At 52.3% G+C, this 24,657-nt stretch overlaps 9 protein-coding genes across 9 annotated transcripts; 6 read left to right on the top strand and 3 right to left on the bottom strand.

Annotated features, from left to right (window-relative positions):
- Nucleotides 1–493: 493 nt before the first annotated feature.
- AKAW2_61357S (uncharacterized protein) lies at nt 494–953 on the bottom strand (the record flags this gene model as incomplete). The annotated part of the gene is made up of 2 exons (XM_041680940.1): nt 494–500; nt 580–953. 2 exons carry the CDS (start codon nt 951–953, stop codon nt 494–496), a joined length of 381 nt encoding a protein of 126 aa, XP_041546855.1.
- A 612-nt stretch (nt 954–1,565) lies between these two features.
- AKAW2_61356A (uncharacterized protein) lies at nt 1,566–2,432 on the top strand (the record flags this gene model as incomplete). Its single annotated transcript, XM_041680939.1, has 2 exons — nt 1,566–2,326; nt 2,426–2,432. 2 exons carry the CDS (start codon nt 1,566–1,568, stop codon nt 2,430–2,432), a joined length of 768 nt encoding a protein of 255 aa, XP_041546854.1.
- A 663-nt stretch (nt 2,433–3,095) lies between these two features.
- Nucleotides 3,096–11,981, bottom strand: AKAW2_61355S (glycosyltransferase family 4 protein; the record flags this gene model as incomplete). The annotated part of the gene is made up of 8 exons (XM_041680938.1): nt 3,096–3,719; nt 3,780–3,990; nt 4,049–4,508; nt 4,561–8,722; nt 8,804–10,684; nt 10,746–11,666; nt 11,744–11,833; nt 11,913–11,981. The coding sequence occupies 8 exons, from the start codon at nt 11,979–11,981 to the stop codon at nt 3,096–3,098; spliced, it is 8,418 nt and encodes a 2,805-aa protein (XP_041546853.1).
- An 809-nt stretch (nt 11,982–12,790) lies between these two features.
- Nucleotides 12,791–13,822, top strand: AKAW2_61354A (spherulation-specific family 4 protein; the record flags this gene model as incomplete). The annotated part of the gene is made up of 3 exons (XM_041680937.1): nt 12,791–12,993; nt 13,057–13,408; nt 13,508–13,822. The coding sequence occupies 3 exons, from the start codon at nt 12,791–12,793 to the stop codon at nt 13,820–13,822; spliced, it is 870 nt and encodes a 289-aa protein (XP_041546852.1).
- A 704-nt stretch (nt 13,823–14,526) lies between these two features.
- Nucleotides 14,527–15,708, top strand: AKAW2_61353A (spherulation-specific family 4 protein; the record flags this gene model as incomplete). Its single annotated transcript, XM_041680936.1, has 3 exons — nt 14,527–14,618; nt 14,761–15,118; nt 15,388–15,708. The coding sequence occupies 3 exons, from the start codon at nt 14,527–14,529 to the stop codon at nt 15,706–15,708; spliced, it is 771 nt and encodes a 256-aa protein (XP_041546851.1).
- A 1,729-nt stretch (nt 15,709–17,437) lies between these two features.
- Nucleotides 17,438–18,745, top strand: AKAW2_61352A (uncharacterized protein; the record flags this gene model as incomplete). The annotated part of the gene is made up of 1 exon (XM_041680935.1): nt 17,438–18,745. The coding sequence occupies one exon, from the start codon at nt 17,438–17,440 to the stop codon at nt 18,743–18,745; it is 1,308 nt and encodes a 435-aa protein (XP_041546850.1).
- A 1,731-nt stretch (nt 18,746–20,476) lies between these two features.
- On the top strand, nt 20,477–21,646 carry AKAW2_61351A (DUF3431 domain-containing protein; the record flags this gene model as incomplete). The annotated part of the gene is made up of 1 exon (XM_041680933.1): nt 20,477–21,646. One exon carries the CDS (start codon nt 20,477–20,479, stop codon nt 21,644–21,646), a length of 1,170 nt encoding a protein of 389 aa, XP_041546849.1.
- Nucleotides 21,647–22,255: 609 nt separating this feature from the next.
- On the bottom strand, nt 22,256–22,600 carry AKAW2_61350S (uncharacterized protein; the record flags this gene model as incomplete). Its single annotated transcript, XM_041680932.1, has 1 exon — nt 22,256–22,600. The coding sequence occupies one exon, from the start codon at nt 22,598–22,600 to the stop codon at nt 22,256–22,258; it is 345 nt and encodes a 114-aa protein (XP_041546848.1).
- Nucleotides 22,601–22,908: 308 nt separating this feature from the next.
- AKAW2_61349A (tannase/feruloyl esterase family alpha/beta hydrolase) lies at nt 22,909–24,557 on the top strand (the record flags this gene model as incomplete). Its single annotated transcript, XM_041680931.1, has 2 exons — nt 22,909–23,239; nt 23,323–24,557. 2 exons carry the CDS (start codon nt 22,909–22,911, stop codon nt 24,555–24,557), a joined length of 1,566 nt encoding a protein of 521 aa, XP_041546847.1.
- Between the last annotated feature and the right edge of the window lie 100 nt (nt 24,558–24,657).

Genomic DNA, 24,657 nt, shown 5'->3' with positions numbered 1-24,657 from the left:
GGCCCGACTACTCCCCGCGATGGGCAGCGAACATGCAATTCCAGTGCCACGGTGTGAATTAGAGTAATATGGTCCAGTTAGCTGAGCAGAGTTCAGCTGAAAAAACTTTGCCGCTGTTACCACAGAAATGTTATTCTGTAATGTACGAGCTATCGACCAGGAGGTGCATGGATCTGGGCAGCAGGCAGCTGCGATCTGAGACCCGAGGGCTCTGGTCGTCGATGCGGACTGTCCATGGTTTAGTACCCTCCCACATCGGGTTAATCTTTAAAAGTATGGTTATTATTGATAATCGATCTTTTCATCGTTTACTGAGTGGACGCTAGTTGAATCTACCATATGACGTTCGTAACTTGAACGAATGGTGCTCTCTCAAGGTAAATGCTATGACGCTGCCATATACATGCTGTGAACCGTAGACTCTGTGAGATATGTGTAATATCAAAGGATTAACCTTCATAATTATATCATCTAGAACAGCCTGCTTCGTTGCCTAGGACCTGCACGGAATTAGTACTCCGCATACATGCAAACTCTGAGGGTAAAGCGCTGAAGAACTCAGCAAATAAGGAAACTCACAGCAATGCTAGCGTAAGATCACCATGAATCTTCGCCTTCAATTCGACTTCAACATCCAGATTCAACTCCAGCCGTAACTTAAGCCCAGTATCTTCTTCCTCCGACGGCTGGGTCAACTCCTGCCCAGCCGGATCTCTCTTCGCTAGGTCACCCCGTGCTCTTTGCCTGGCTTGTTCCCTTGTCACGACGGATTCTGCATCAGTGGCGGGAGAGGTTGAACGCGATGCTTGGCGTCGCAATGGTTGTAGTGCAGTTGAAGTATTTGGAGGAACACGATCGTCGAGCGCATTTCCTCTCTTTCGCCTAGTTCGTTGGCGCTCCTGCGTTCTAACTGGTAGAGCTGGTGCTGGCTGGGGATCTGCGGGTTGGGCCATAGTAATTTGGGAGTCGCTGGTTCTTCGCCGTTCTTTCTATTGATCACTGGGGATGGTGTTCCTTGCAGTCGTCGCTGAGGGTATCAAGTTCGTCGCGGTAAAAGGGTGCTATGGTAAATAAAGATCGCAAGGAAAGATAGCAAAGAAGGAGTAGATGTTAATGTATAGAACGATCGCGGAGGCGAACTACGCAAAGAATGTACGCGCCGAGTCCAGAAGGTACAGTCGCAGCGCGACACCGATGACCGCACAGTGGGTCATGGCTACCAGGCAATCATTTGCTAAGACCTATGAAATGGATTCAATAACTCCATGATCACGGGTTGACCCGATAAATGAAGGGACTTCGAATGCGCGTCCACTTTAGGGAAGATCCCGAACCCTGGAACTCCAGAAGGGGGAACCCCGGATGGCATCGTATTGCCCCTTGGGATTGGACCATGACATCAGTTCACATTCGCCTCACGCAAACGGATCGATATTGTCTTTCGCCATTCGGGACCTCAATCTTGTATGGAAAACAACTACTGTTTATTCTATATAACCGTCAATCCACCCATCGCACCACCCAACATATCCTGTCGAGCGTATCTGCAGTCCATTACCTAGCCAATGGCAAACGCTGTAGAACAGAGTCCAACCACTGACGCACAAAAGAACGTGCCTTCTACTTCAAACCCTGATCGGGTGCGAAAGCCTCGAAAGCTCCAGCGACGAGGTGGTCCACCGGAAGCATCAAAACCGTTGGATCCTCCCCCAGAATCTGAAAAACCGCCAGCAGAAGCAGATGACGCGGGTGAAGCGGCAGCAGCAGAAGTACCAGAAGCAACTGAAACTATGGATCCGTCTCCAGATACGGAAGAAACACAACTCGACCGGGAGACTCAATCGGCATCTTGGAGCGAAGGAGAGCTGCAGCCGCAACTGCAACGCCAGCGATCCGTTGTATCAGTGACAGAGCGTATATCCTCTCCCTCATCATCGTCCCCTGCCAGTGCAGACGCATTTTATCGACAGGCCCGTCGACGCGGCCAGCGAGGAGATATGAGACGCCAGCAACGTGAGCAGCAACAGGCGCTGGCATTGCCCGCCTTGGGGAATGTCGGGGACGTACCAGGGAACCTCACCCAAGGCGTTGGCGACTTGGCCCAGAACACCGCCGGCAGAGCTGTCGGTACGCTCGGCAACACAGCAGGAAAGGCCCTTGGGCGAAGCATTATGGGTGGTAGAAATGACACTCAACTTCAGCAGCAGGGGCAACAGCAGACTGAGAAGAAAAAGGACGAACAGCTTCGCCTGCGTCTAGACTTGAATTTGGACGTTGAGGTACAGCTCAAGGCTAAGATCCACGGAGATCTTACGCTCCAGCTTCTGTATGTTACTCTCCAATCCTTATGCTCCTTGTCTTCTTTCTGGATGTTGTGTGTGTTCGATTATTCTAGTTCGACTTTCGCTGACTGAGGGACTTACAGGAATTGAGACGGGCGCAGACCCGCCTTCTTCGGATCATGAGGATTGTATACTGGCGTGGACCAAGTACATAATGGTCATCAGCAGTTAATTGTTGATCATATTATTATTCTTAGGTTGGTATTCAGGGATGAATTAATCAGTAGTAGAAGCTTCGGCGTGGAATTGAAGGCGTTCTCTGTATCTTGAGTATCTGTGCTTCTCCTTGGAGCCGTTCGGTAAGATGAGTATCAAGCAGTATTTTGTGAAATATGACTAATGTAGGCGTTCGAAGCGCATATGAGATTTTACAACTGTGATAACTTTCGGAGTTCCCTAGCGGTGTTGTTTCTCCGCTGTAGAACCTGGAGATATGACCTGAGAAACAAGGCCAATTTCCTTTAGACCGCGTATCACCTGATCGGGCGTGAATGAAGATACACGCGGGTCATTCCTTCTCTTTTCTATTCTCATCCTTTCCCTCACTTCGCACATGGTCTCCCAAATTGATGGACATGATCTACTTCACCGATCTTGAGTTCAGTGTCATGTACTAATTGGTCTATTAACATTATGCTGATTAACACTAAGTACTAGTGGATGACAGGAAAAAGTGATTATGTACAACTCCTGATTTCACTCATTCGATACCTCCTTTTTCCAAATGCGCCCTCATTCAACTGTCATTTTTCATCAACAAAGAGACTGAGTACTGGATGAGCTGTACCCAAAGTAGCCACGGCGCGACTCCCGCCGGGCACCTGGCCACCGAGGAGTAGGAGGTAATAAAGGCTCGTTGATCTGCTCGACCGTGACCCGCTCTTTGAAGAACCCGCTGGAACCGCTGGAGGACAAGGAGGAACGGGCTACGTAGCTCTCGCTCTGGTACTTGCCCAGCCAGAGCATCTGCTCGTGCTCGCGGAGATACCGGTGACTGGAGAAGCTCTTGAGCACGTTCGCCCGACCTTGCATACCAAACTGGCGACGTTGTTCCACCTTTTCGTACATACGCTGGGAGATCTGTTGCACCTCTTCCGGAGATGGACGCAAGCCCAGAGATGGGGGCACGTAGCCCTCCTCATCACCCGCGAACTTGCTCCACTCTCCAAGAAGTGCCATGACCCGTATCTGGGCCGATGCAAGGGAAAAGGCGTCGTTCGGGGGAACGACTTCACTGAACTTCTTGCCCGTGTCGCGGTTCATGACAACACAGAATGAGGCACCGACATCTGTGCATACCACAGGAACACCCGTTAGTGCAGCCTCTCCCATCGCCAATGGAAGACCCTCGGAAGTGGATGAATTCATGAAAAGCCACTATGAATAAGGTTAGCATTGATCGAAAACTGTGCTACAAGGTAACGTGGAATGACTTACCCCGTCTTGAAGCACAACAGATGGGTTACCCAATCCTTTAAGAACAACGTGATCTCGAAGCGACTTGGAGGCAATGATCTCCTGACATTCCGACGCGTATCCAGGAGCGCGTTCCATATCACCGTAAATGTGGAGGCGGTAGTCTTTGAAGCCCCACTGGTTCACGATCAGATCTGTAGCCATGATGGCTGTCTTGATGTCTTTGACATAACTATTACATGGGTTAGTCGACAGATTCGCAAGCAGAAATTAGGAAAGCAGATACATACCGAATATGCGACAACATCACTACCGTGGGTGTTTCGGTCTTGATCTTCTCGATGGGCTTGTACTTCTCCATGTTCGTAATTCCGTTCACCACCGGATCAATCTTGCGCTGGAAGGCCCGACGATGTTCTAAAACTCCTTCACACGTGCCCAGTTCTATTTCCCAGCCAGGATTAAAATACTCCGCGCAGGGCAGCACAACGTCGGCATGGTGTTCGATGAGGATACAAGCGAGGTGACCCAAGGAAATGAGTGACGAGTTAACGAACGTCGAGTCGAAGGAAACAGCGGCCGAGAGAAAGGTAGTCATTTCTCGGAAGCTGACACAGTGATCCCACACGTGGAGAGCACATTTGCGCTTGACTTTACACATCACCCCGTACGTGGCGCCGGTGAAATGATGCGACACCTGAAAAACGTCGGGAATCCGTTCGGGAACAGGGATGGAGAAAATGAAAAGGTCTAGTATTCAACGTCAGCGTGGTCATAGTGGTCGGACCGGGGGCTAACTCACAGCGATGCCACATATCCAAAGCCGTATCCAGTTGCTGCAGGGTCGGGTATTCGCAGTTCCACCACTCTGACACAGGGATTGTGTCTTCCATGTCCTCGGTCAGCCATAATTCCCGCCAGGCGTGCTTCACTGTGTCACTCATCCAGACGTCATTCCAGTTCCGAGTCGATTCGAAATAAGTGTTTAGATCTACCAAAGCCTTGGTGGCTTCCTCGATGAGCGCCCGGGTTTTGTTCATGGATCGCGCACAACGAACGAGGCTGGTTAGGATTGGTAGGAAGTTGCGTTCGATATCCGCAACCCTCGTATCGTAAGACTTTTGCACCACCTCTGAGTCCAGTGTGTTCTGAAACATGCCATGGGTGGGATTCATGAAGTCCAAGCCCCACTGGGGCAGTACGGCCAGCGACTGAACGTTTCTTTCGATCTGGAATCGGGGTACACCATAGTCGTTCGCTGCTTCAGCTACAATGTGCCAGCGGATACCCTTGAGATCGTTGACCATATCGCGTCGACAAGCCGACACACCACCGGGCTCATTGGGCCAAGTGCCGGTATCCATAGCGAGGACGTGTAGCTCGGTGTCGCTGTCCTGTAGCTGGGTCGAGAGCGTGCGAGTGTTGATGCGTGAATCACCGCCTTGCCCGAAGCTCGAGAGGTCACTGATCTTAAAAGCTAACGGTGTCCAGGAGCTGACTTCGGGGTCAATGTCCACCCGAGCGAGAACTGTATCAGCTTGAGCATCGAGGTAATCTGCCGCAGCTTCCAGCTGACCCAGGTTGCGTCTTCTCCAGTATGGCTTGAGCACACGGTCAGACCGTAGCATGGTCTCGTCCAGCCATCGCGCTGTGATTGCATCGAACTCCTTGCTGCCCTTCCATGACTTCCAGAGGTGAGTACGGGCACGCGAGGTGGGGATCGGATATCGTTTGACATTCCAGCCCAGCAAGCGCGATACGAAGTTCACCTTAGTAGAAGAGAAGGAGAAGAGTGGATTGTCATCCAAGAAGCTGCACTTGGTGGGCTTTTGCAATACCTTGAACCAGTCCTCATGGATCATTGCAGGGGTGGTCACAGCTTCACCGTTCAACGTTGTTGCGATGATCGGGTGGAATTTATGGTCGTAGGTCCACTTAGCCTTGTGGGTGTCATCTCCTTGGATGAAGGTCGCATCAGTGACCCGAGGATAAGGGATCCATTTGTCCTGCCTCTCCGGTCGGTTTGGAGGAGGCATACACCAGGCCACCTGGATCTTGATATGTGGCAGAGTATAGTCGGCGCGCAGCAGTTCGTCTTCAAACTTGGCGCCTTTGCGGTACCAAAAGTTGAATTCTAGGCGATTCACACCACGCATGGCTGATCCTGAGGTCATATAACCGCGCTTGTCATAATGGACTATCTGGCCGCTCAGCTCGCCCTGGGTACATTGTCGCTGTGTGGGCAACTTTGGCCGTCCGCTCCGATTGTCTTGTGGATACTCATAGGTGAACTCATTGAGCAGAGTATCACCACGGTACTCCTGGCGTCGTGAGAGCACAAGTTTGTCGGTGTATGTGTTGATGGCCATGAGTTGTTTGAAATCGCTTGGCTCGTGCTCATGACGTCCTGAGTATTGGTAGAGCTGGACGGTGCCATCTGCTTCGTGTCGGAAGAAACCGGTCGAGATACCACTCAGACTCTCTACGACAACCCGGTCCTGATGGACCACTGTCGTCCAATCCTTCATGTTCCGGTACAGAGTGGAGACCTTCTCCCGTCCATGTAGCAAGACCAAAGGAATTATGAGACGTTGTAGGGATTTGCAAGCCACCCAGACACCGTTCAAGATAAGGTTGATCGGCCAGGCAAACACCAAGGGCTGTCCACGAAGCATTGAGTCTAACTCTCTTTGATATTCTGGATCCGCTACCAAGGAGATGACAAGGAACTTGAGGCACGCATTCCAAATGTGCACGATCCGAGCAAACGAAAGGCGAAGCGCTTCGGCGAAACCGATGCTAGGTGTGTGTTCGTTGAGTGCGAGCAAATCACGAATGGGCTTGTCGTACTTCGTGTTCATGAATTCCGGCTGATCATGAGTTTGGCGATGGGATTCCTGGGCTGCAGCAAACGACATCACGCTAGCTGTTAGCTTGAATCCCAGGTTCCATCTAGCAATGAACTCTTCCAGATAAAGCGTGTCATTTGCTCTGGAGACGAGCCAGGCAGTCTGTTCAGGACTGACACGGCATGGCTGTCCGCAGGTTCGACGGAGGAGCAGCTTTCTCGCAGCTTTAGGAAGAAGGTCCCATTCCTGATCGCAGTCCATTCCGAGAAGAATGTGACGCAACAATACTTGCTGTCCGTGGTTGAGGACTCTAGCGCGCTCTGTCGAGCTGCCTTCCAGCTGACGCTTGATGCCCTCGGGTAAGGTGATATCCTCGCCCTGCCGGTCGCTTACAATCAGAAGCTCTGCCATCAGAGCGTGGTCATGGGAAAGTCCCAGTTTGAACTCTGCAGTGGCTTGGACGACCGCTTCCGCGATTGTCTGACAGTTGCGACGAATGTCTGATGTCCAGTCGTATCCCACGAGATCAGGACCGATAACAATGAGGACGTGAACGTGATCTCCTGTCCGTCGGCTGATGGCACGAATCTTCTGTTCCGGTTGAATGAGGTGTGCGGCAGAAACTAGTTCAACAGTTATGTCCCCGGCTTGCCAGAGTTCTGCAACGCGTCGAAGCAGTTCTTTTGCGTCATGGAAAGCGGCCTGGACAATCTCTGGTTTATGAAGATGGCGATCAGATCCCAAAATCTGCATAACTTCAACACCAGGATGCTGCGCAGGATCTAGTTTATAGCGGAACTCTTCGGACAGCATAAGGACGTTTTCGAACATTTGCGACATGGTTGTCTGGGAGAGATCAGGGTGTGGCTCGAGGGTGCTGACACCGTAGGACACGGATTTATCTCTTGCCCCAAAGCGCGGAGATTGGTCGTCTGATCCCTTGAAGGATGGCAGCCCGATGTCAGCCTTGAAAATAGTGTAGATCGCAGTTCCCCAGGTACCAGTGGCAAGGCCAATAACACTGCTCCACTGGAAGGCAGGAAGTACTTCGTGAAGGATAATTCCTACAACCAATCCGGCAATGGAACCAACAGCAAGGCCACCAGCGACATGAGGTCCTGTGAAGATCCGGTTATACTGATACCAGAGCAACCCAGTATAGCAGCCGACATAGCACAGGTACATGATGGTGGAGCTCATGGAACCCTCGAACGTCCACATAACGGCCATCGTGATGGCTGCACCCCAAATGTGCAAAAAGAAGAATTTCATGAGGTTCTTCCAGTAAAGACTCCGTCGAGCCTTGGCATCATTCAAAGTTACCTGGCGAAGGCTGGCAAGTGAGGTGACAGGCTGAGGAGTCGCCTTTGTGACTAGGGTCCAGAGTGGCTGCGATACGGCGTCAAGGATGACTGCGCCTAGGAGATAATAACCGAGAGCAAAGCCGACCGTGAGGCGGTACTTGGCGCTGTTAGCTGCAGACAAACCGACGATCGATTCACCTGTTAGCAATGCAGACCACTTATCGGACAGAGCGACGACAAAATACAAGATTCCACACCAGACATCAGACCCGGTGTGGCGCCAGTGAAGAAACGCGTTGTGCATCTTCAGACCCTTTTGCATTTCAGACATGGTATCAACCGCCGCTTTGAGTTGCAAGTTCCATGTTGGGCTGTACGCCAAAGGCATCTTGGTTCTCGAGTAGCGGCAGTACCATCCTAACAGGAAGGTTGTGGAAGAATAGCCTTCGGCCATTTTGGCGATGAACGGGTCTGTTGTCTTCTTGCTCCAAAACCATTTCTTATTCTCCTTCTGGACGCTAGCCAGGAGGGCCCGGCGAGCGTCTGCACCAACGTCTTTCACCTTCTCGGTGGAAGATCTTTGGTCCAATTTGGATTGTGTGTACCAATTGACAATTTCCGTATCCGTGACGCAAGGAATATTCAGATACCAGCTGTTCCACCGAGCCATGACCCGCCGCGCCCCCAGAAGGAGGCAAGCGAGGAACAGTCCCAGGATGCACAGGTAAATGACCGAGTCGCGATGTACCCACAATGTGACGATCGGTGAAATGAAGAGGATCGGGATGCAACACATGACTGTCGTGCGTCCCTGGTATCATAGTTAGTTAGCCTGCACAAACAGTGAAGAACTGGGATATGAGGCAGAGGGTTAGGGGGATGATCAACTCACCGATTGGAATTGGTATCCCGGCAGCTGATAGACCGACAATGCGGACAAGGTCATGAGGTACGTAGACAGCATGAAAAAGTAAAGGAAAAACAGAATGCCTGCCGCGAATCCCTTAACCACACCAACAACGATCAGCGCGATGATGCCACCGACGAAGGCGACAGCCAGCCCAGCAATAAAGCGGGTAAGGATGAACATGCTCATAGCTGGGAACGCCATTGCGTACAAGTAGTAGCTTCCACCGGAACTGATCCAGCTACCAAACCCACCACAGACAAGAAGGGCAATCATCAACGCAGTAGTGGCGAGTGTCTTGTCGATATCACTCATATATGTAGTTAAATAAAGGCCTCGACCGATCGTTGTCAACAAGGTGACATCAATGAGTGCAGGGACAGCGAAGATTCCCAGAAATGTGAGTCGGTAGTGCCACGATGCAGTCTCCTTTTCCCCTTCTGGGTCCAGATCCACATTCATGGAGGCATACGCCGTCGGCAGCTCGGTGAAAATCTCCTCTCGTTGAGGTGGCTGGTGCTCGTGATAATATGCGCGGTACCAACGCCAGATGATTTTACCCATGCGTTTCGGTGTCATATCAAAGTACATATCCGTGCGAGCACCACAGGCATACATTTCAGCAAAGCATGCTGCTTGCACGGGCTCGAGGTTTGGTAGGGGGTTGCGGTCCAGGACTTCTAGGTAGATCTCGTTCAGAGCAAGCCGACGGAAGGCACAAAACACACTCAGAGCTAGAAGATCGGCACCCGCGTCGATAGTGCCCTTCTGAAGAATGGACTCGAATACTGTGGCTAATTTGTCGAGAACCTCTGCCTCTCCGTTCATAAGGAGAGCTGGCAACCGAGCATCAATCTCGAGAAATAGCGCTTCGGTAGCCGAGGCATCAGGACACCAACAGCCCTGTTCCCCGAGCCACGCGAGGCGTGAGGAGACTAGCTCCGCTGCCGAGATCTCTCCATCTAGATACTCACTCGAGCACTGAGCACGGAGTTGTGCGAGGGTTGGGGCTTCCAGAAGTTGATATTCACCACAGGCGCGAAGTTTGGAAGACATTTTCATCAGGTCATCATGGCTTGATAAGGCCAGTCGTCGCAGCCAGGCCAAAGTTTCTGCCGGGGTAAGCTGTTCGATATCATCCACCATGCGCTTAGGCAATCCCCACGTTTCCGATAGCGTCTGGTTCTCTGCGGCCAAGGCCATCTCTGCCAAGAAGCAGCGAGAGCGGCTGAACCCTCTGTTGGCCAGGTACGTGTGGAGAATGGTGCCGGTGCGATCTTGGGTCTTTCCCGACAGATAAATGTTTAGTACGCCCATGCTGGAATCAAGATCGTGCAGACCCCAAATCTGACTCCCAAGACGAGTGCGAAAGCCCGAATGCAAGCCGACGTAAATTCGAAGACGGTCATTGTCGTCACCTCTGCAAACCGAGAGGAGATCAACCAAGTCCTTTATTGACTGCAGTTCCGACGAAAGATAGGTGTGTGAGTTCTGGGCCTTCAGCAAGGCGCGCAATGGCTCGGTTACTTGGCGAAGGTCTTCTGCATTGAGGCGTTGAAGCAAATCGAGGTCTCTAACTTGTCTTTGGCCCTCTACGAGGTCCGTGACATCCTTGGATGTGCAATCCAGACCAATCTGAAAGCATGCGAGTCCGGTATAGCTTTCTCCAGCAGGGGAGACGGACAGGATATCTATTTGTGGACTTTCGGTTCTTCCAGACCATTCGAGTCCCTCGATCACAGTGCCTGCACTATCGGACCGTCGAGAATTTACCGGGGGTGACAGCGCAAGCTTTGCCTTCAGGTCGGGAACAAAAGACTCCAGCGATTCGTACATTTCGTCATATCCGCACGGCTTTTGGCTGATCTGTGGATGGTCAGCTTCCATTTCGGGCTCACTTACTACGAGCTCACGTAAGGGCTCTAACCTTGTCATTCAGCCTCCAAATATCGTGCGCTTCCAAAACTTCGCCGCGCTTCAGCCACATCATAGCCCCCAGGGGCTCCTGTGTCACCGTTCTCGTGACGGCAATATCCGCATTTGTTAGCGCAGACTGGGGTGCAATCCAACACAGAGCACTGTTGTAGTTGCACCACTTGAAGCTGCGTCCGAGAACGTGATGCGTGAGTTCGACGTTGTCGTCAATCGTATCCCACATAGCAATAGCCGAGTCGCCAACAGCTTTCTGGGATGCCACGGCCCGCATGGCAGTACGCATCTCGGCCATCTGGAAATAATTGCGCCTATCTCCATTTTGCAAGATTGTACCATTTCTATACACCACACCACGAATTTGCTGCATGTTAATGGCCCGGCCTTGCTCCTCACTGAGGTAGGCTGGTGGCGCCAATTCCAGCCATACAGCTAGCCCGACGTGGTTCATGTACTTGACCAATTCATTCAAGATCACGGGTTGGAAATGCGCGTGGCAATCGGCCAAGAGTACGCCGTGAAAGGGCGATGTGCTGCTCTGGCCGCGCTTGAGAGTACTGGATAGCGTCTGGACAACCGTTTCCAGAGCTTGGAGGGCTTCATCATTGTTGCGACAGGCATCAGACCGCACTATACTTCGGACGTCAAGGCGCGCAAGAATGTGCGATGACGTGCAGTGACCCGTAAGCGCGTCCAAAACCCCGGGTTGGAGGGGATCTACGACGAGAATATCCCATTGCGATAGCAAATGGGCTTCGGCAGGTGTCGGAGGATTGGAAAACCCGCCGAGAAAAACACCAAACGATTTAAGCTCCTTCGCGGGCGGTTTCTCCGACGCAAGGGGGGCGTTGTTTGTTTTGAGTTGGTCCAAATAACGGGCAATGGCCGTTGGGACCACAGAGAGTTGATGCCGCCCCTAAACTCCCACCGCAAAAGCCAATCGTCAGCGCATTCCTCACGGCGATAAACGAAATGGACGACAGCACGACATACCTGCCAGATTCTGTAGATCTTCCGAGCTATAAAGCTCAGAATGAATACAGCACCAAGAACAATGGTCGTTAATAAACATGCTGCTATCACCTAAACGTTGCGATTGTCAGAGGAAGGACGGGAGACAAGGGATTTGTTTTTCTTTTCCCAGCAGAGAATTCATACGTACCTTATCCCACCATGTTGTGGTCATCCGATGCCATCCCACGGCATCCAGACCCAGGTATTCCAGTCCCATGGTGGCAGGCAGCTTGTCGAACACTCAACACCGCTGCTTGACCCGACTGTGGACGGGGTACCTAAGTGATAATTATTATCTAGGGCGATAAGAATCGCTGACTACCCAAGTCAAGCTCCCTTTCAAGCCGCCAAGGGAGGCGCCATCTCTTCATTTAATATAACTATTTATAGCAGATGCATGTATCTCTGGAACCTACCGCTGACCCAAAGAAAAAGGCAGAAAAAAAAATCATATGTGATTAAAGGGTCTAGCGCCAGCCAGCTGAGCAGGCGTTAGTTTAGCAGCCAGCACCAAGCATAGCGGGAGTTTCCCTTTCCCGTTACGTTCTTTTTTTTTTTTTTTTTTTTTTTTCTCTGCTCTGACTGCATTTCTTCTTTTGGGCCCTCGAACCGACAGGGACTTCCCAGTGGACTGGTGGGCACAAAAGCGGCGCTAACGTGGGGGGGGTCTATGCATGTCTGACTCGAATACGGGGCTCTGGCTGCCTCTGCTGTCCTCGGCACGCTCTATGCACCTCAAAAGCACGGTCTTGTCAACAGCCTCGATTGCCATTAGATCCCAATAGCACTCCATCCTTGGTTGTTATCGCGCCACATGGCGAGCGAATCACAGCGATCTAGTTCCTTCGTTTGAGTCCGGCGAGTCCGGGACTTTGCTCTTGGCCGGATTCCACCTCTGGTTTATATCATTTCCTGCGCGCCGTCTATCTAGGCCGGGCAGAGGCCGGAACTCAACTTGCGTCTTTAGCTAGACTATACTCCATCTTCTCAACTAACCCTCGCCAGCTCGGACTGGCTGCCGCATGGATGCCTCGCCCTAATCTCACGCGCCCCCGGCGGCCTTGGTGCATCGCTATCTCCATCGCCATTGCCGTGGTGATCATTATTGTCATTGTTGTTCCCTGCGCAGTCCTATTAACTCGCAAGCATGGTGGTGAGAAGACGAATGTTCTATTCCCACTATACATCTACCCCACCAATGACAGTACATGGGACCCTTTATATGAATCGTATGTTGAACCTGAAACACACATACCCCCGATTGCATTGCGCACGGTGACTGACAGTCCCAGGGTCACGACGCACCCGGACCTGAACTTCACGGTCATCATCAACCCCTCGAGCGGGCCCGGCTCCAGTGCGTATCCCTCGGAGGACTATACCTCCTCGGTGGAACGGCTTAGCACATATTCCAATGTACGCAAGGTTGGATATGTGCGCACAGCTTATGCCACGCGCAACATCACCGCTGTGCTGGATGATGTCGCCACTTATGCCGGGTGGGCGAATCAGTCGCTGACACTAGCGATGGACGGGATTTTCTTTGACGAAGCGCCCTATGACTACTCGGCAGCAAAGGCTGAGTACATGCAGACGATCAGCGAGGCCGTCAAGAGTTCGTCGGGATTGCGCCGAGATCGCATGGTAAGCGAGACCGCGGTTCGGGTGCAGCAAGAGAGAAGAAAATTCTCTGGCTATGACGATCCGAGAGGCTAACTTTTTCCTGGCGGATCTGCCCTTTAGGTGATCCACAATCCCGGTACCATTCCGGATAGTCGCTACGAGAACAACGCGACGGACGTCACAGTGGTGTTTGAGAGTTCCTATCAGGATTTTCACACAGAAAAGCATAGTCTGAATGCCATGGCGTCGAATCGCACGGCATATGCGTATATGCTGCACTCGGTCCCTGACAATCTCAGCAACGGCACGTTGCGCAGTTTTGTCAACCAGATGAGCCGAAAGGCCGGGTACCTGTTCCTGACCACATTGACGGAAGACTACTACGAGAGTTTCGATCCGGAGGGTGAGACCATCTGCGACGTGATGCCGACCTGAACAATGAGTGGTGGGTTGATCCCGCCTGTGGCTCCCGCCGCACCAAAATTCGATAACCCTGGGACGGTCGCTTTCGATGGAAGTTCGAAGTTCGAACAACTCTAGGTTTTTTTTTCCTTCGACTAGTATCTGGCGCTAAAAGTGGACGGTCCACTTGGACCAAGATACGTTGTGAGTTGGCCAGGTCAGGTTCTCCGATCGGAGGATGTGATTGGTGTGAGATACACCAACTGCAGCCGGCAGGGGAAGGTTTGTAAGGGAAAAGCTTGGAGACGCCGGCCAGGCCTTGGTCCATGGTTTAGCGCGGGAGTGGCGTTGTGGTACTTTTTCTTCTTTGCTTATTCCTTGGTTTTTTCGGCTTTCAGGGCAGGCACAGACAGGACAAGAGCTAAGAGGCTATCTCGACTATATCACCCGAATGCTATTGTGTACAGTAATTCTCCCCATTCACAGTGTCTGCCTTGGGCTGCGGTGTCCACGTCGTTCTCTTGGCTAGCGACTTCATGTAAATGAATTTATGCCCTGGTATCTCGTATAAGACTGGTAGTTAGTTGATTGCTGAAGACAAAACCTGGCCACCGCTAGTCCCCATTCTCTCTTGTTCTTGTTATTGTCTTCCCAGTTTTGTCTGCCCCCCAATTCTCCTCTTCCAGTGTCAACTTCCCACCTCCGTCCACCTCTATTCCCTATCCAGCCTTGATCCGATGGCCACCACGACGCTTCCCAAATCAGGCGTGCTCGTGCCCTTGTATATCTATCCCTTAACGCCGACCACCTGGGATCCACTTTATGACGCGTAAAGTTTACCTACCTACCTTCGTTCTTGTTTGCTTGCTTGCTTTCTTTTTCTATTCTCTATCTCTCTGGTGTATCGCCTACATTTTATTTTCTTCTTCCCCTCGCAGAGTGACTGATGGAGAGAGGTGTGTACTGTGTAGAATTGCTGCCTATCCCGAGCTCGAGTTCCTGGTGATCGTCAACCCCAACAGTGGACCGGGTGCCTTGCCGTGCCCCGATGCCAACTATGCGCGCGAAGTGGCCCGCCTGAATGCCTGCCCTAATGTCTATCCGGTCGGCTATATCCGCATCGACTATTGCCGAAAGCCATTGGCCGCTGCCTGTGAGGAGATCGATCGCTATGCCAGCTGGGCCGCCGAGTATGCCACGACGGGTTTAGGCGTGGGTGGCATCATGGTCGATGAGACTCCCAACCACTTCAATGCCGCTCAGGCCGAGTATTTGCGCGCGCTTCATCGTCACATCAAGAATTGCTCGGGGCTTCTCCGCGATCGATTGGTAAGCATTATGTTGTTCTTTTTTTTTATTATGAGCGTTATTATTATTATTATTATTATTATTATTATGAGTTTTCCTTGGTTCAGCCACTACCCCTCTCTCTTTCTCCTCTTTCTCTACCTTGGTGGAGGGAGGAATGAAAAACAAAAGAAAAATCTGACAGCTGCTCTGCTGTTCTCATTTGAAACCCGACAAATGAGAAAACATGGAACAACGTGGTTCAATTCAGTCTATTTTAATAATGATAATAACCATGACGATGTCTGCAGGTGGTTCACAACCCAGGTACCCCCCCAGATCCCGAGATGGCCGATGCAGGCTCAGATCTCCTGCTGGTCTGTGAGGAGCCATTTGCACGCTGGCAAACCAATGAGGTGCAACATCGTCTAGGCGAGCTTCCCTATCCTCGCGATCGCTGCGGTTACATGGTCACGGAAGTCCCGAACCATCATTTGCCTGCTCTGGTGCGTGATCTGCGTCGTCGTGCCGCCTACATGTTTGTCACGGAAATCGTAGGCGATTTCTACGAGCGCTTTGGTCCCTCCAGCTGGGGCATGTTGATGGAGTCTCTGTCGGAACAGGCACCGTAGATAGATAGTTAGTTGGATAGTTAACTAGTTAACTACAGTAACGAGAGTATCCGCTTAGCAAAAAACTGGATCCCAATCCCTTCCTTTCTTGTGTATGTCTCCATCATCTTAAAACAAGGGGAACCATGAACCGGTGGAGTCCGGAAACCCCCATCAACTTTTACTGTCCCTCTCTGTTCCCTGTTCTCTGACTGGTCGAACGTGTCAATTTCGATGGGTCGCACGCAAGGGAGCCCCTCTCTTCTTTTTTCTTTTTTTCTTGTACTTCTCTGTGTCTCATCAGTTTTCACGGAGATGCAGTACTCCGGATAGTCATGGCGGATTTCTTTCCCTTTCTTTTCCTCGCCCCCTTCTTGGCGCTGATCGGGATGTTCGGGAAGTCGGACATTTTTGGAAAGCCACTTTCTGCGAGTACAATACGTTGTTGCTTAGCTAGACAGGTAGCCTGCAGTGGCTGAGAGGCAAATAAAAGAAAAAAAAGAAGACACGAAAATGTCATTTCTTACAAATCACAATCTCACCGTTTCTTTTTGCCTTCGTATCTGCAGGTTCCCATTGCCTGACGCCCGGAGATGCAGCTTCAGGTACGGAGGACACCTCACCGGCCGTCGATACGAAGAGGCAAGAAAGGCAGGAAGACAGGAAGATAGGAGAATAGCAGATGCGCTGGCCCTGCACGGTTGAAACTAGGGCTTATTCCGACCGAGACCTGCATGCTTCAGTGTCTCTCTCCTCGCAGCACCAATTTCTGCCATGAATCACATTTACATCCCTTAAAATCACGCCAGACCTCATGGCAGACAAGTCTCCTTGACATCAAGGCAAGCAAGTCGGTCCAACCTGTCAGACAGACAAACAGACCTGGCCAGGCTTCCAACTAGCTCAGAAAATACATTAATTGTCAGAATTGCCGCCGTCATGCCACGGAGCCGATCCGGCAGAGTCAGAGATGGCCAACATGGGTCTAATGCATACTAAAGCACCACTAGATAAGCTACTGCAGACCCAGAACTGCCGTCATCTCTTCATTCTTCTTTTCTGCCCCAATGCCTCCCTTTTTGCCCTTAGTCTCTTCCTTTCCCACCAGTAAATGTAGAACTAGCAAGCCCGCGGTCGAACCTTCAACCGCCAATGCCTTGTTAGCCTGGCTGGCTCGCGTGGCCTAATTGATTCGATGTCAATTACGATCGCCAATTATCTCCCAAAATAAAAACACAAGGCAGATCCCGGCGCGTCATGCCCTAGACACACTTTTGTCGCTTGTCGCCGCCTGGTCGTCGGACGAACCTGAACCACGCTGCGTTCGTCCCTCACTAGGGCGGCAGGCGCCGGTCTTATGTGGTAGGCAGACCGGGCCAAGGACACTGACTCAATGGCGATGATGAAATCATCGGCCTCCTGTCAACCGATGCGGGCATAGCGTAGCTGGAGCGATGAGCCCTGAACCCGGGAAAGGGGGGGAGGGAGGAGAAAGCAAGTGGAGGGCAAGTCCCACGATCTCAAGTACTTCCAGTCCGGGTTTCGCCCAGCCAGAGTAGCTTTTCTGTAGTGCTTAAGTTCGCGAATTATACTGGCCTGGTGAGAATCTAGACTTGTCAAAACTCGCGAAGAGAGTTCGTGGATTATATTGGCCTCGTCATCATCGTGGTCTGATCCCGTTCGTCACGGCTGCTGCTGCTATTGCTATCATTGTTATCCATTCCTTTGTAATTTCTCCATTAGCTGCGCCATGTCTGTTATTTGTACCTCTGAAGGAAGCTCGCCGGTGCCCACGCCCTTGTTCTCCGCACCTGCGACACCCGAAACCGAGCGGGACGAATACTTTGACGAACCTTCACTGCGCCTAGAAGATGACGCCCCATATGTACTCGTCACCGGGGGACTGGGGTACATCGGCAGCCACACCTCGCTGGAGCTGCTCAAGGCGGGCTACAACGTGATCATCGTGGATGACCTGAGCAATAGCTTCGACCACGTCTTCGACCGGATCCTGCTAGCAGCCAAGCAACACTTCGATCGAACAGGCGGCCACTGTCCGCGAGCCGAGCTGAGATGCATCGATTTTCGCGATATGCCCGCCATGCGCGCTCTACTGGCCTCGTACACAGTGGAGCCATCACCAGACATCAACAATAACAGCACTCCGTCCCGATCGAGAATCACCGGAGTGATCCACTTCGCCGCATTCAAGGACGTCAACGACAGTTTACGCAATCCCCTCAAGTACTACCACAACAACGTCACGGGCTTAGTAGACCTAGTCAGCCTACTCGCAGACCACGACATCAAAACCTTCATCTTCTCCTCCTCGGCCAACGTCTACGGTACATTAGCCCAGAACCACGGCACCTTGCGTGAGGAGCACTGCGTGCACCAACCAGAAACCTACCACTGCGCCTCCTCCAGTGAACCCATAACATCCGAACAAGGCTGCACGGGAATCACAAACCCCTACGGCCGCACGAAATGGATGGGCGAAGCTATTCTCTCCGATATAGCTGCCTCTGATCCATCCTGGACCATTATAGGTCTCCGATACTTCAACCCTATTGGATGCGACCCGTCTGGTCTCCTCGGTGAAGATCCCCGCGGGACACCTTCAAATCTCGTCCCCGTAGTCGTGCAAGTCCTGACGGGCCAGCTGCCAGCTCTATCTGTCTACGGCACAGACTGGGCGACTCCCGATGGCACTGCTATCCGCGACTTCATCCACGTGTCGGACGTGGCGCGCGGACATACAGCAGCCCTGGCGGCCGCGCTGGCGGGAAAGGTGAAGACGAATTTTCGCACGTTTAACCTAGGGACGGGGCGAGGGCATTCTGTTGCTGAGGTGGTCGCCGCTATGGAGGGCGTCAGTCATCAGGATATCCCGAAACGGCTGGCCGATAGGAGGCCGGGGGATGTGCAGGAGTGCGTGGCGGTGCCGAAGAGGGCAGCTTGCGAGTTGGGGTGGGAGGCGGAGAAGTCGTTGCAGGATGCGTGTCAGGATTTGTGGCATTCGTTGAGGGGGGATAGGGTGGAGGGGATGTTGGGTTGATGTAATGTGAACGGATGAGATGGAGCATTGTGGGTTTGGTTGTTTAGTCTGGTTTGGTTTGGTTAGTTTTTTGTTTATTGGTGTGGATATATTGAGCTCCGTACATAATCTACGTAATCTGGTTTGATGTATATTTTTGTTTGTCTCAGGATTGTTTGTTGTGGATGTACCACATGTGGTGCATGCGGTCAGCACCGGTATGAGCTTTAGCATTGCTAGATTTGTAGCATTTTGTAGTAACATTATCTTTTGTAAGTCTCTAATGAGCTCCAGATCATCCAAATGTGATCTTGTATATTCATTGTCCTACTACGTACCTAGTACCTCGTTCTTCAGTGTCCATCCCCACCCGTTCATCACAACATACATATATTTATATAACTACGGCCCCATACAGCTCAGCCCCATTCCATTCCTATCTACTTTCCCCACCATCCCCTCACTTAAAACCTCTACCTCGTCCAGTCGTAACCAAAATCAACCATCCTATAAGCCCATCGCCAAGCACGCCCAGTCCGGTCCGCAATCCGGGAACCCGCCGAGTGGCTACCATCAAGGTTTCACAAGAAAGGACCGAGCCGAAGCCACCCCGAAATGCAGGCCACACACGAAGAACTCTAACCTTGTGCTGCAGTCAGAACTGAAAGAAAGATACGGGACCCGCAGCGGTTACTGCACCCAGATTTGATGGACGGGTCACATCACCTGCAGGGCCGCGTATGCCTCAGAGGGGCTTATCTTGGGCCGTTGGCAGGTGGCCACGCGGCAGGGATGTTTGATCTTTACTAGTTGCATGTGCTGGAGTAGCCTGTTTGAATGTGGAACTGACATTTGTAACATAGTGGTTGCTAATTTAGATTTTGTAGTAAGGCGGAGGGATTATTTCGCGTATAAGACATACCTGTACTATAGGGCCGGCATGTCCACATGACAGTAATATATCTGTTCATTCCATTCAACATCTCATACTTGTAAGACTATTTTCGATGGGCACGTTACCTCAAATACATGCAGGCGTCGACCCTTTCGGAAGATACTCCCATGCAGGTCTAATCTATTAGTGCTGTTGTTTAAGACCTCGGAATGGTACAGCTCCATAACTGACAAAGTCAAATCACTGCACTCCATCATATAACTCCACGTTATTCCTGCTGTGTACAGTAGAGCTGTGCCGGTGGTATCCCAGATTAAATCAGTAAGTTCTCTTTGGGCGCGAGGTGAATGATGCCGTATACTCCAATCTTGCATAACTCTTTAGCCATGTAGAAGTCTGTTGATTGTGAAGGGCATCGTCTGACCACGTAAGCATAGACCACAGAACCCCATCTATAGAGGAGAAACATCTATGTGATCGAAAGAAGGCTGTCTATATGTTTCCGAGCGAACATTTAGATGGTGCTGAAAGCAGTACATCGAGCGAAGGAGTGGTAGGCATTTTGTCAGACACTGTATCTATCCTCAACCAATAAGAATGGAGTTATCTTGGCACACACCCAGCTACTCAGATACCAACACATGAAATGGTCGATATGTTCTATGTTACAATTTATCCTCATATTCTTCGTACAGACAAGCAATACTAATGCCGATCATCCGCGAGATTCCGAGTGGTTCGTTTTGCCGCTTAGTCAGGACGTGCAGCCACGATCCCAACGCATGAGAATTGGAGATAACTAGCGATAATTTGATTCCATCTGATCTGCTGCCTGTCGCCTATAGCAGCACCTCATCATGAGGCGCCGGACCCGTCGCAGTCTCTTCCATCTGGCCATCTTCGCCGGAATCCTCGGCCTCATCCTCTTCCTTAACCGGCCATCCCCTCCCGGTCGGCCCTTCGCCTGGACCACCATCACCTATGAGACGACCGCAAAGCAACTTCCAGAAGCCCGGGGCCAATGTCCCGGTCTAGCCAAGACAGACAAGCCCGTCCTGGTCGTGTCGCGAGTCTCAGCAGATGCCTCGGACTGGCTCGCACCGCTCGCAGAGCAATATCATCTCTGCGTCTACACAGCAGACGCACCACCAGACCCCCGTAGCACGCACTTGCAAGTGCCCGCTAACCGCGGCCACGAAGCAATGGGCTACCTGACCTTCCTGATCGACAACTATGCCCAACTACCCGCCACGGGGATGGTATTCGTGCACGGGTCCCGCTGGGCCTGGCACAACGATGCGCCAGACTATGACAACGCGGCCCTGTTAGCGGCGTTGAACATCTCGGCTGCCCTGGCCCCCTGGGGCTACCACAATCTCCGCTGCGACTGGAGCGTCAGCACATGTTCCCCCAAGACACCCGCGCAGGGTAGCCTGGAGCTGTCCATGCAGTCGGTGCTTGAGCCGTGGAGCGCGCGGACAGCCTCGGACGTGGCACTGCCAGGTGCACTGGCCAATCTATTTGGCAAAGACCAGATCAGTCTGGAGCTGGAGAGCGCGCGGGTGCAACTTGGTCGGAACGACGCGGTGCGCGCTCAATGTTGCGCGCAGTTTGTGGTCAGTCGCGAGAGCGTCTGGCAGCACACGCGGGACGAATACATCGCGCTACGGCAGTGGCTGCTGGATGGCAGCGACGACGCCCAGTCTGGAGCAGGAGGAGGGGAACGACGATCCCCGTCGGCCCGCCGAGCAGCACCACGGGACGATCGCATTGCCGGTCGGATATTGTCGTACGTGTGGCATATCTTGTTCATTCGGCGCGGTGCTCTTCACGCCGATGGTGGATCAGCGGCGATCGACCTGGAGCGACTGAATGGCATTGCATGTCCGCGGGCGGACGAATGCTATTGTCGGTTGTATGGCCGGTGCAATCTGGGCCGATGCAACGCCGGTAGTTGCTTTGGGCAGTATCAGTTGCCTCCGGATTTCAAGGTCCCTGCGTGGGTGACTGAGAAGGGAGGGGCTTGAAGCAGACAGTGTTATATAAAGATCTCTAGAATGAAAATATTACGTTGTATCCCTTGCTTCCCTTTGTGTCTTGTCTTGAACGAGTCACATGATAGTAGCCTGAGGCATGATCATGTTATTCCCTCAGGCATACAGGCCAGCTATGTTCCTGCACTCCAGGCTCTCAGGGGATATTGCAAAGCCCTCATTCCCAGCATCAGGCAACAGAATATCGATTCCACTTTCCATCGTCTACCTCTCCTACTCCGTCCATGCTTGCAGACCTCCATCCCACAGAATTAATTAATTGTCTTCTCCCCCATGCCGATCGCTGATGATCTATGACCCACTGCGGGGTATTAACACGGGTTGTGCTTCCTGCTCTCCTCATTTCTGCCTTCCTCCATAACATTGGCATCCCAATCACGGCGTGCCAACCCCGGTCAGTTCTTAATTGAAGTGGAGACGCAAGGGTTCAGTGCGGAGTAACAAGTACCGACCGGGGTGTCTTCCCTCCCCCTTGTTCTGCTTCAACATGGGTTCGGGGGCCTCTTCATATCCCACAATGGGCATTTACTGAGAACAGATCTACTGGAATAGAAGGGTATGCGAATATCAGGAAATATCTAGCTAAAAGGAAGACTTGGAACGAGAAGTCGAGGGTATACACCGATAGCAGTAGCCTGGAGGTTCGTCCACAAAGCGCAGGTCCGCAGAAGGGATCAGCTGCCCGACGAAAAGCTTATACACGGCACCCCGTATGAACCGACAACTCTCTGTCGCCCATACAATCCTCCGATGTATGCACCAGGTATGATACAGGGCTAGGAGGATACCGAGGCTCCATGGCCCGGCCCGCGTCTCACCTGCCGTGATCTTCTGCCGGTCTATCGAAGCTTTCTTTCCCAGGGACTCCTGGCTTCTCTCACTGGCTTTTCCGGGGTAGCCACTGACACTTGCAATACAGTTCCGCATCACTCACTCCCCAGATCAATTTATGTGGAGTCGATGATTGTGGGTTGTAGTCGAATCACCGACGTTCAGGCCGTTTCAAAACGCGGGGAAAGCAAACGATGGTCACAATTTCTCCGAAGATGATGTCGAGGCTGGTCACTAGTCCATCACATTCCGCAATGTGTCTTGTAAGGAGCAAAAATATGGAACCGCCCTGTTGATCACTACCTATAAGAAGAGGAACCTCCTGTGACGCCGTTTTTCGTGTTCTGCACAGGAGCGTCCCATCTTCCCTTCTCATTGTGTCGCTTCCACTCTGAGCTTGCAAAATGAAAGTAGCCAGTCTCCTATCCCTGGCATTGCCTGGAGCAGCCCTCTCTGCGACCGACTCCTTCCAGGCACGTTGCAATGATTTCCAGAACAAGATCGACATCGCCAATGTCACCGTCAGATCGGTCGCATATGTTGCTGCGGGGCAGAACATCTCCCAAGCGGAGGTCGCCTCCACGTGTAAAGCATCGGTGCAAGCCAGTGTTGACCTGTGCCGGGTGACCATGAACATCTCCACGTCGGATCGCAGCCATCTCTGGGCTGAAGCCTGGCTGCCACGAAATTATACCGGTCGCTTCGTGAGCACGGGGAATGGAGGTCTAGCCGGATGTGAGTGTCGCACCCAATTCTGGGCTGTGGTCTCCCCGTAGATCGTTCACTTACGAAGGAATCTGTGCTGATTTCCATATTAGGTGTCCAAGAAACGGACCTCAACTTTGCAGCCAACTTCGGTTTCGCCACCGTGGGCACCAACGCTGGACATGACGGGGATACGGCCAAATACTTTCTCAACAACTCGGAGGTTTTGGCCGACTTTGCCTATCGCTCAGTGCACGAAGGTACCGTGGTGGGTAAGCAACTGACTCAATTGTTTTATGATGAGGGGTACAACTACTCCTACTACCTGGGTTGCTCCACCGGTGGCCGCCAAGGTTACCAACAGGTCCAACGGTTCCCCGACGACTATGACGGAGTGATCGCGGGCTCCGCGGCAATGAACTTCATCAACCTGATCTCCTGGGGCGCCTTCTTGTGGAAGGCGACGGGGTTAGCCGATGATCCAGACTTCATCCCTTCAGATCTGTGGTCCGTAATCCACCAGGAGATTGTTCGTCAGTGCGACCCGGTCGATGGGGCTCTGGATGGGATCATCGAAGACCCTGACTTCTGCGCTCCGGTCATCGAGCGGTTGATTTGCGACGGGACTACCAACAGCACCTCTTGTATCACGGGAGCGCAGGCAGCGAAGGTCAACCGGGCCTTGAGTGACTTCTATGGCCCCGACGGGACCGTGTACTACCCGCGCCTGAACTATGGGGGTGAGGCCGACGCGGCTTACCTTTACTTCACGGGGTCGATGTACAGCCGGACCGAGGAATGGTACAAATATGTGGTCTATAACGACACCAACTGGAACTCCAGCCAATGGACATTGGAGAGTGCCAAGCTGGCCCTGGAGCAGAATCCGTTCAATATCCAGGCGTTTGATCCCAACATCACGGCCTTCCGGGACCGGGGAGGCAAGCTGCTGTCCTACCATGGCACGCAGGATCCCATCATCAGCTCCACGGACAGCAAACTCTACTACCGGCGGGTAGCGAATGCGCTGAATGCCGCGCCGTCCGAGCTAGATGAGTTCTACCGGTTCTTCCAGATCTCTGGCATGGGCCACTGCGGCGATGGCACGGGAGCATCGTATATCGGCCAAGGATATGGCACGTACACCTCCAAGGCGCCCCAAGTCAACCTGCTGCGCACGATGGTGGACTGGGTGGAAAACGGGAAGGCGCCAGAGTATATGCCGGGCAACAAGCTCGATGCGAACGGATCGATTGAGTACATGCGCAAGCACTGCCGGTATCCGAAGCATAACGTTCACACGGGGCCGGGAAACTACACCGATCCTAACTCCTGGACTTGTGTATAGTTAGCGGTGGTTCTCGTTTGGGTCACGAGTTGTTAGTGCAGTGTTGAAACCTTATCAAATGCCCTGTCGTATATCGTTTCTAGCTTCCTTCTAGCAAGTG

Source organism: Aspergillus luchuensis, chromosome 6 (assembly GCF_016861625.1).
Source record: "Aspergillus luchuensis IFO 4308 DNA, chromosome 6, nearly complete sequence".
NCBI lineage: Eukaryota > Fungi > Ascomycota > Eurotiomycetes > Eurotiales > Aspergillaceae > Aspergillus > Aspergillus luchuensis.
This window is presented reverse-complemented; position numbering and strand designations above follow the sequence as displayed.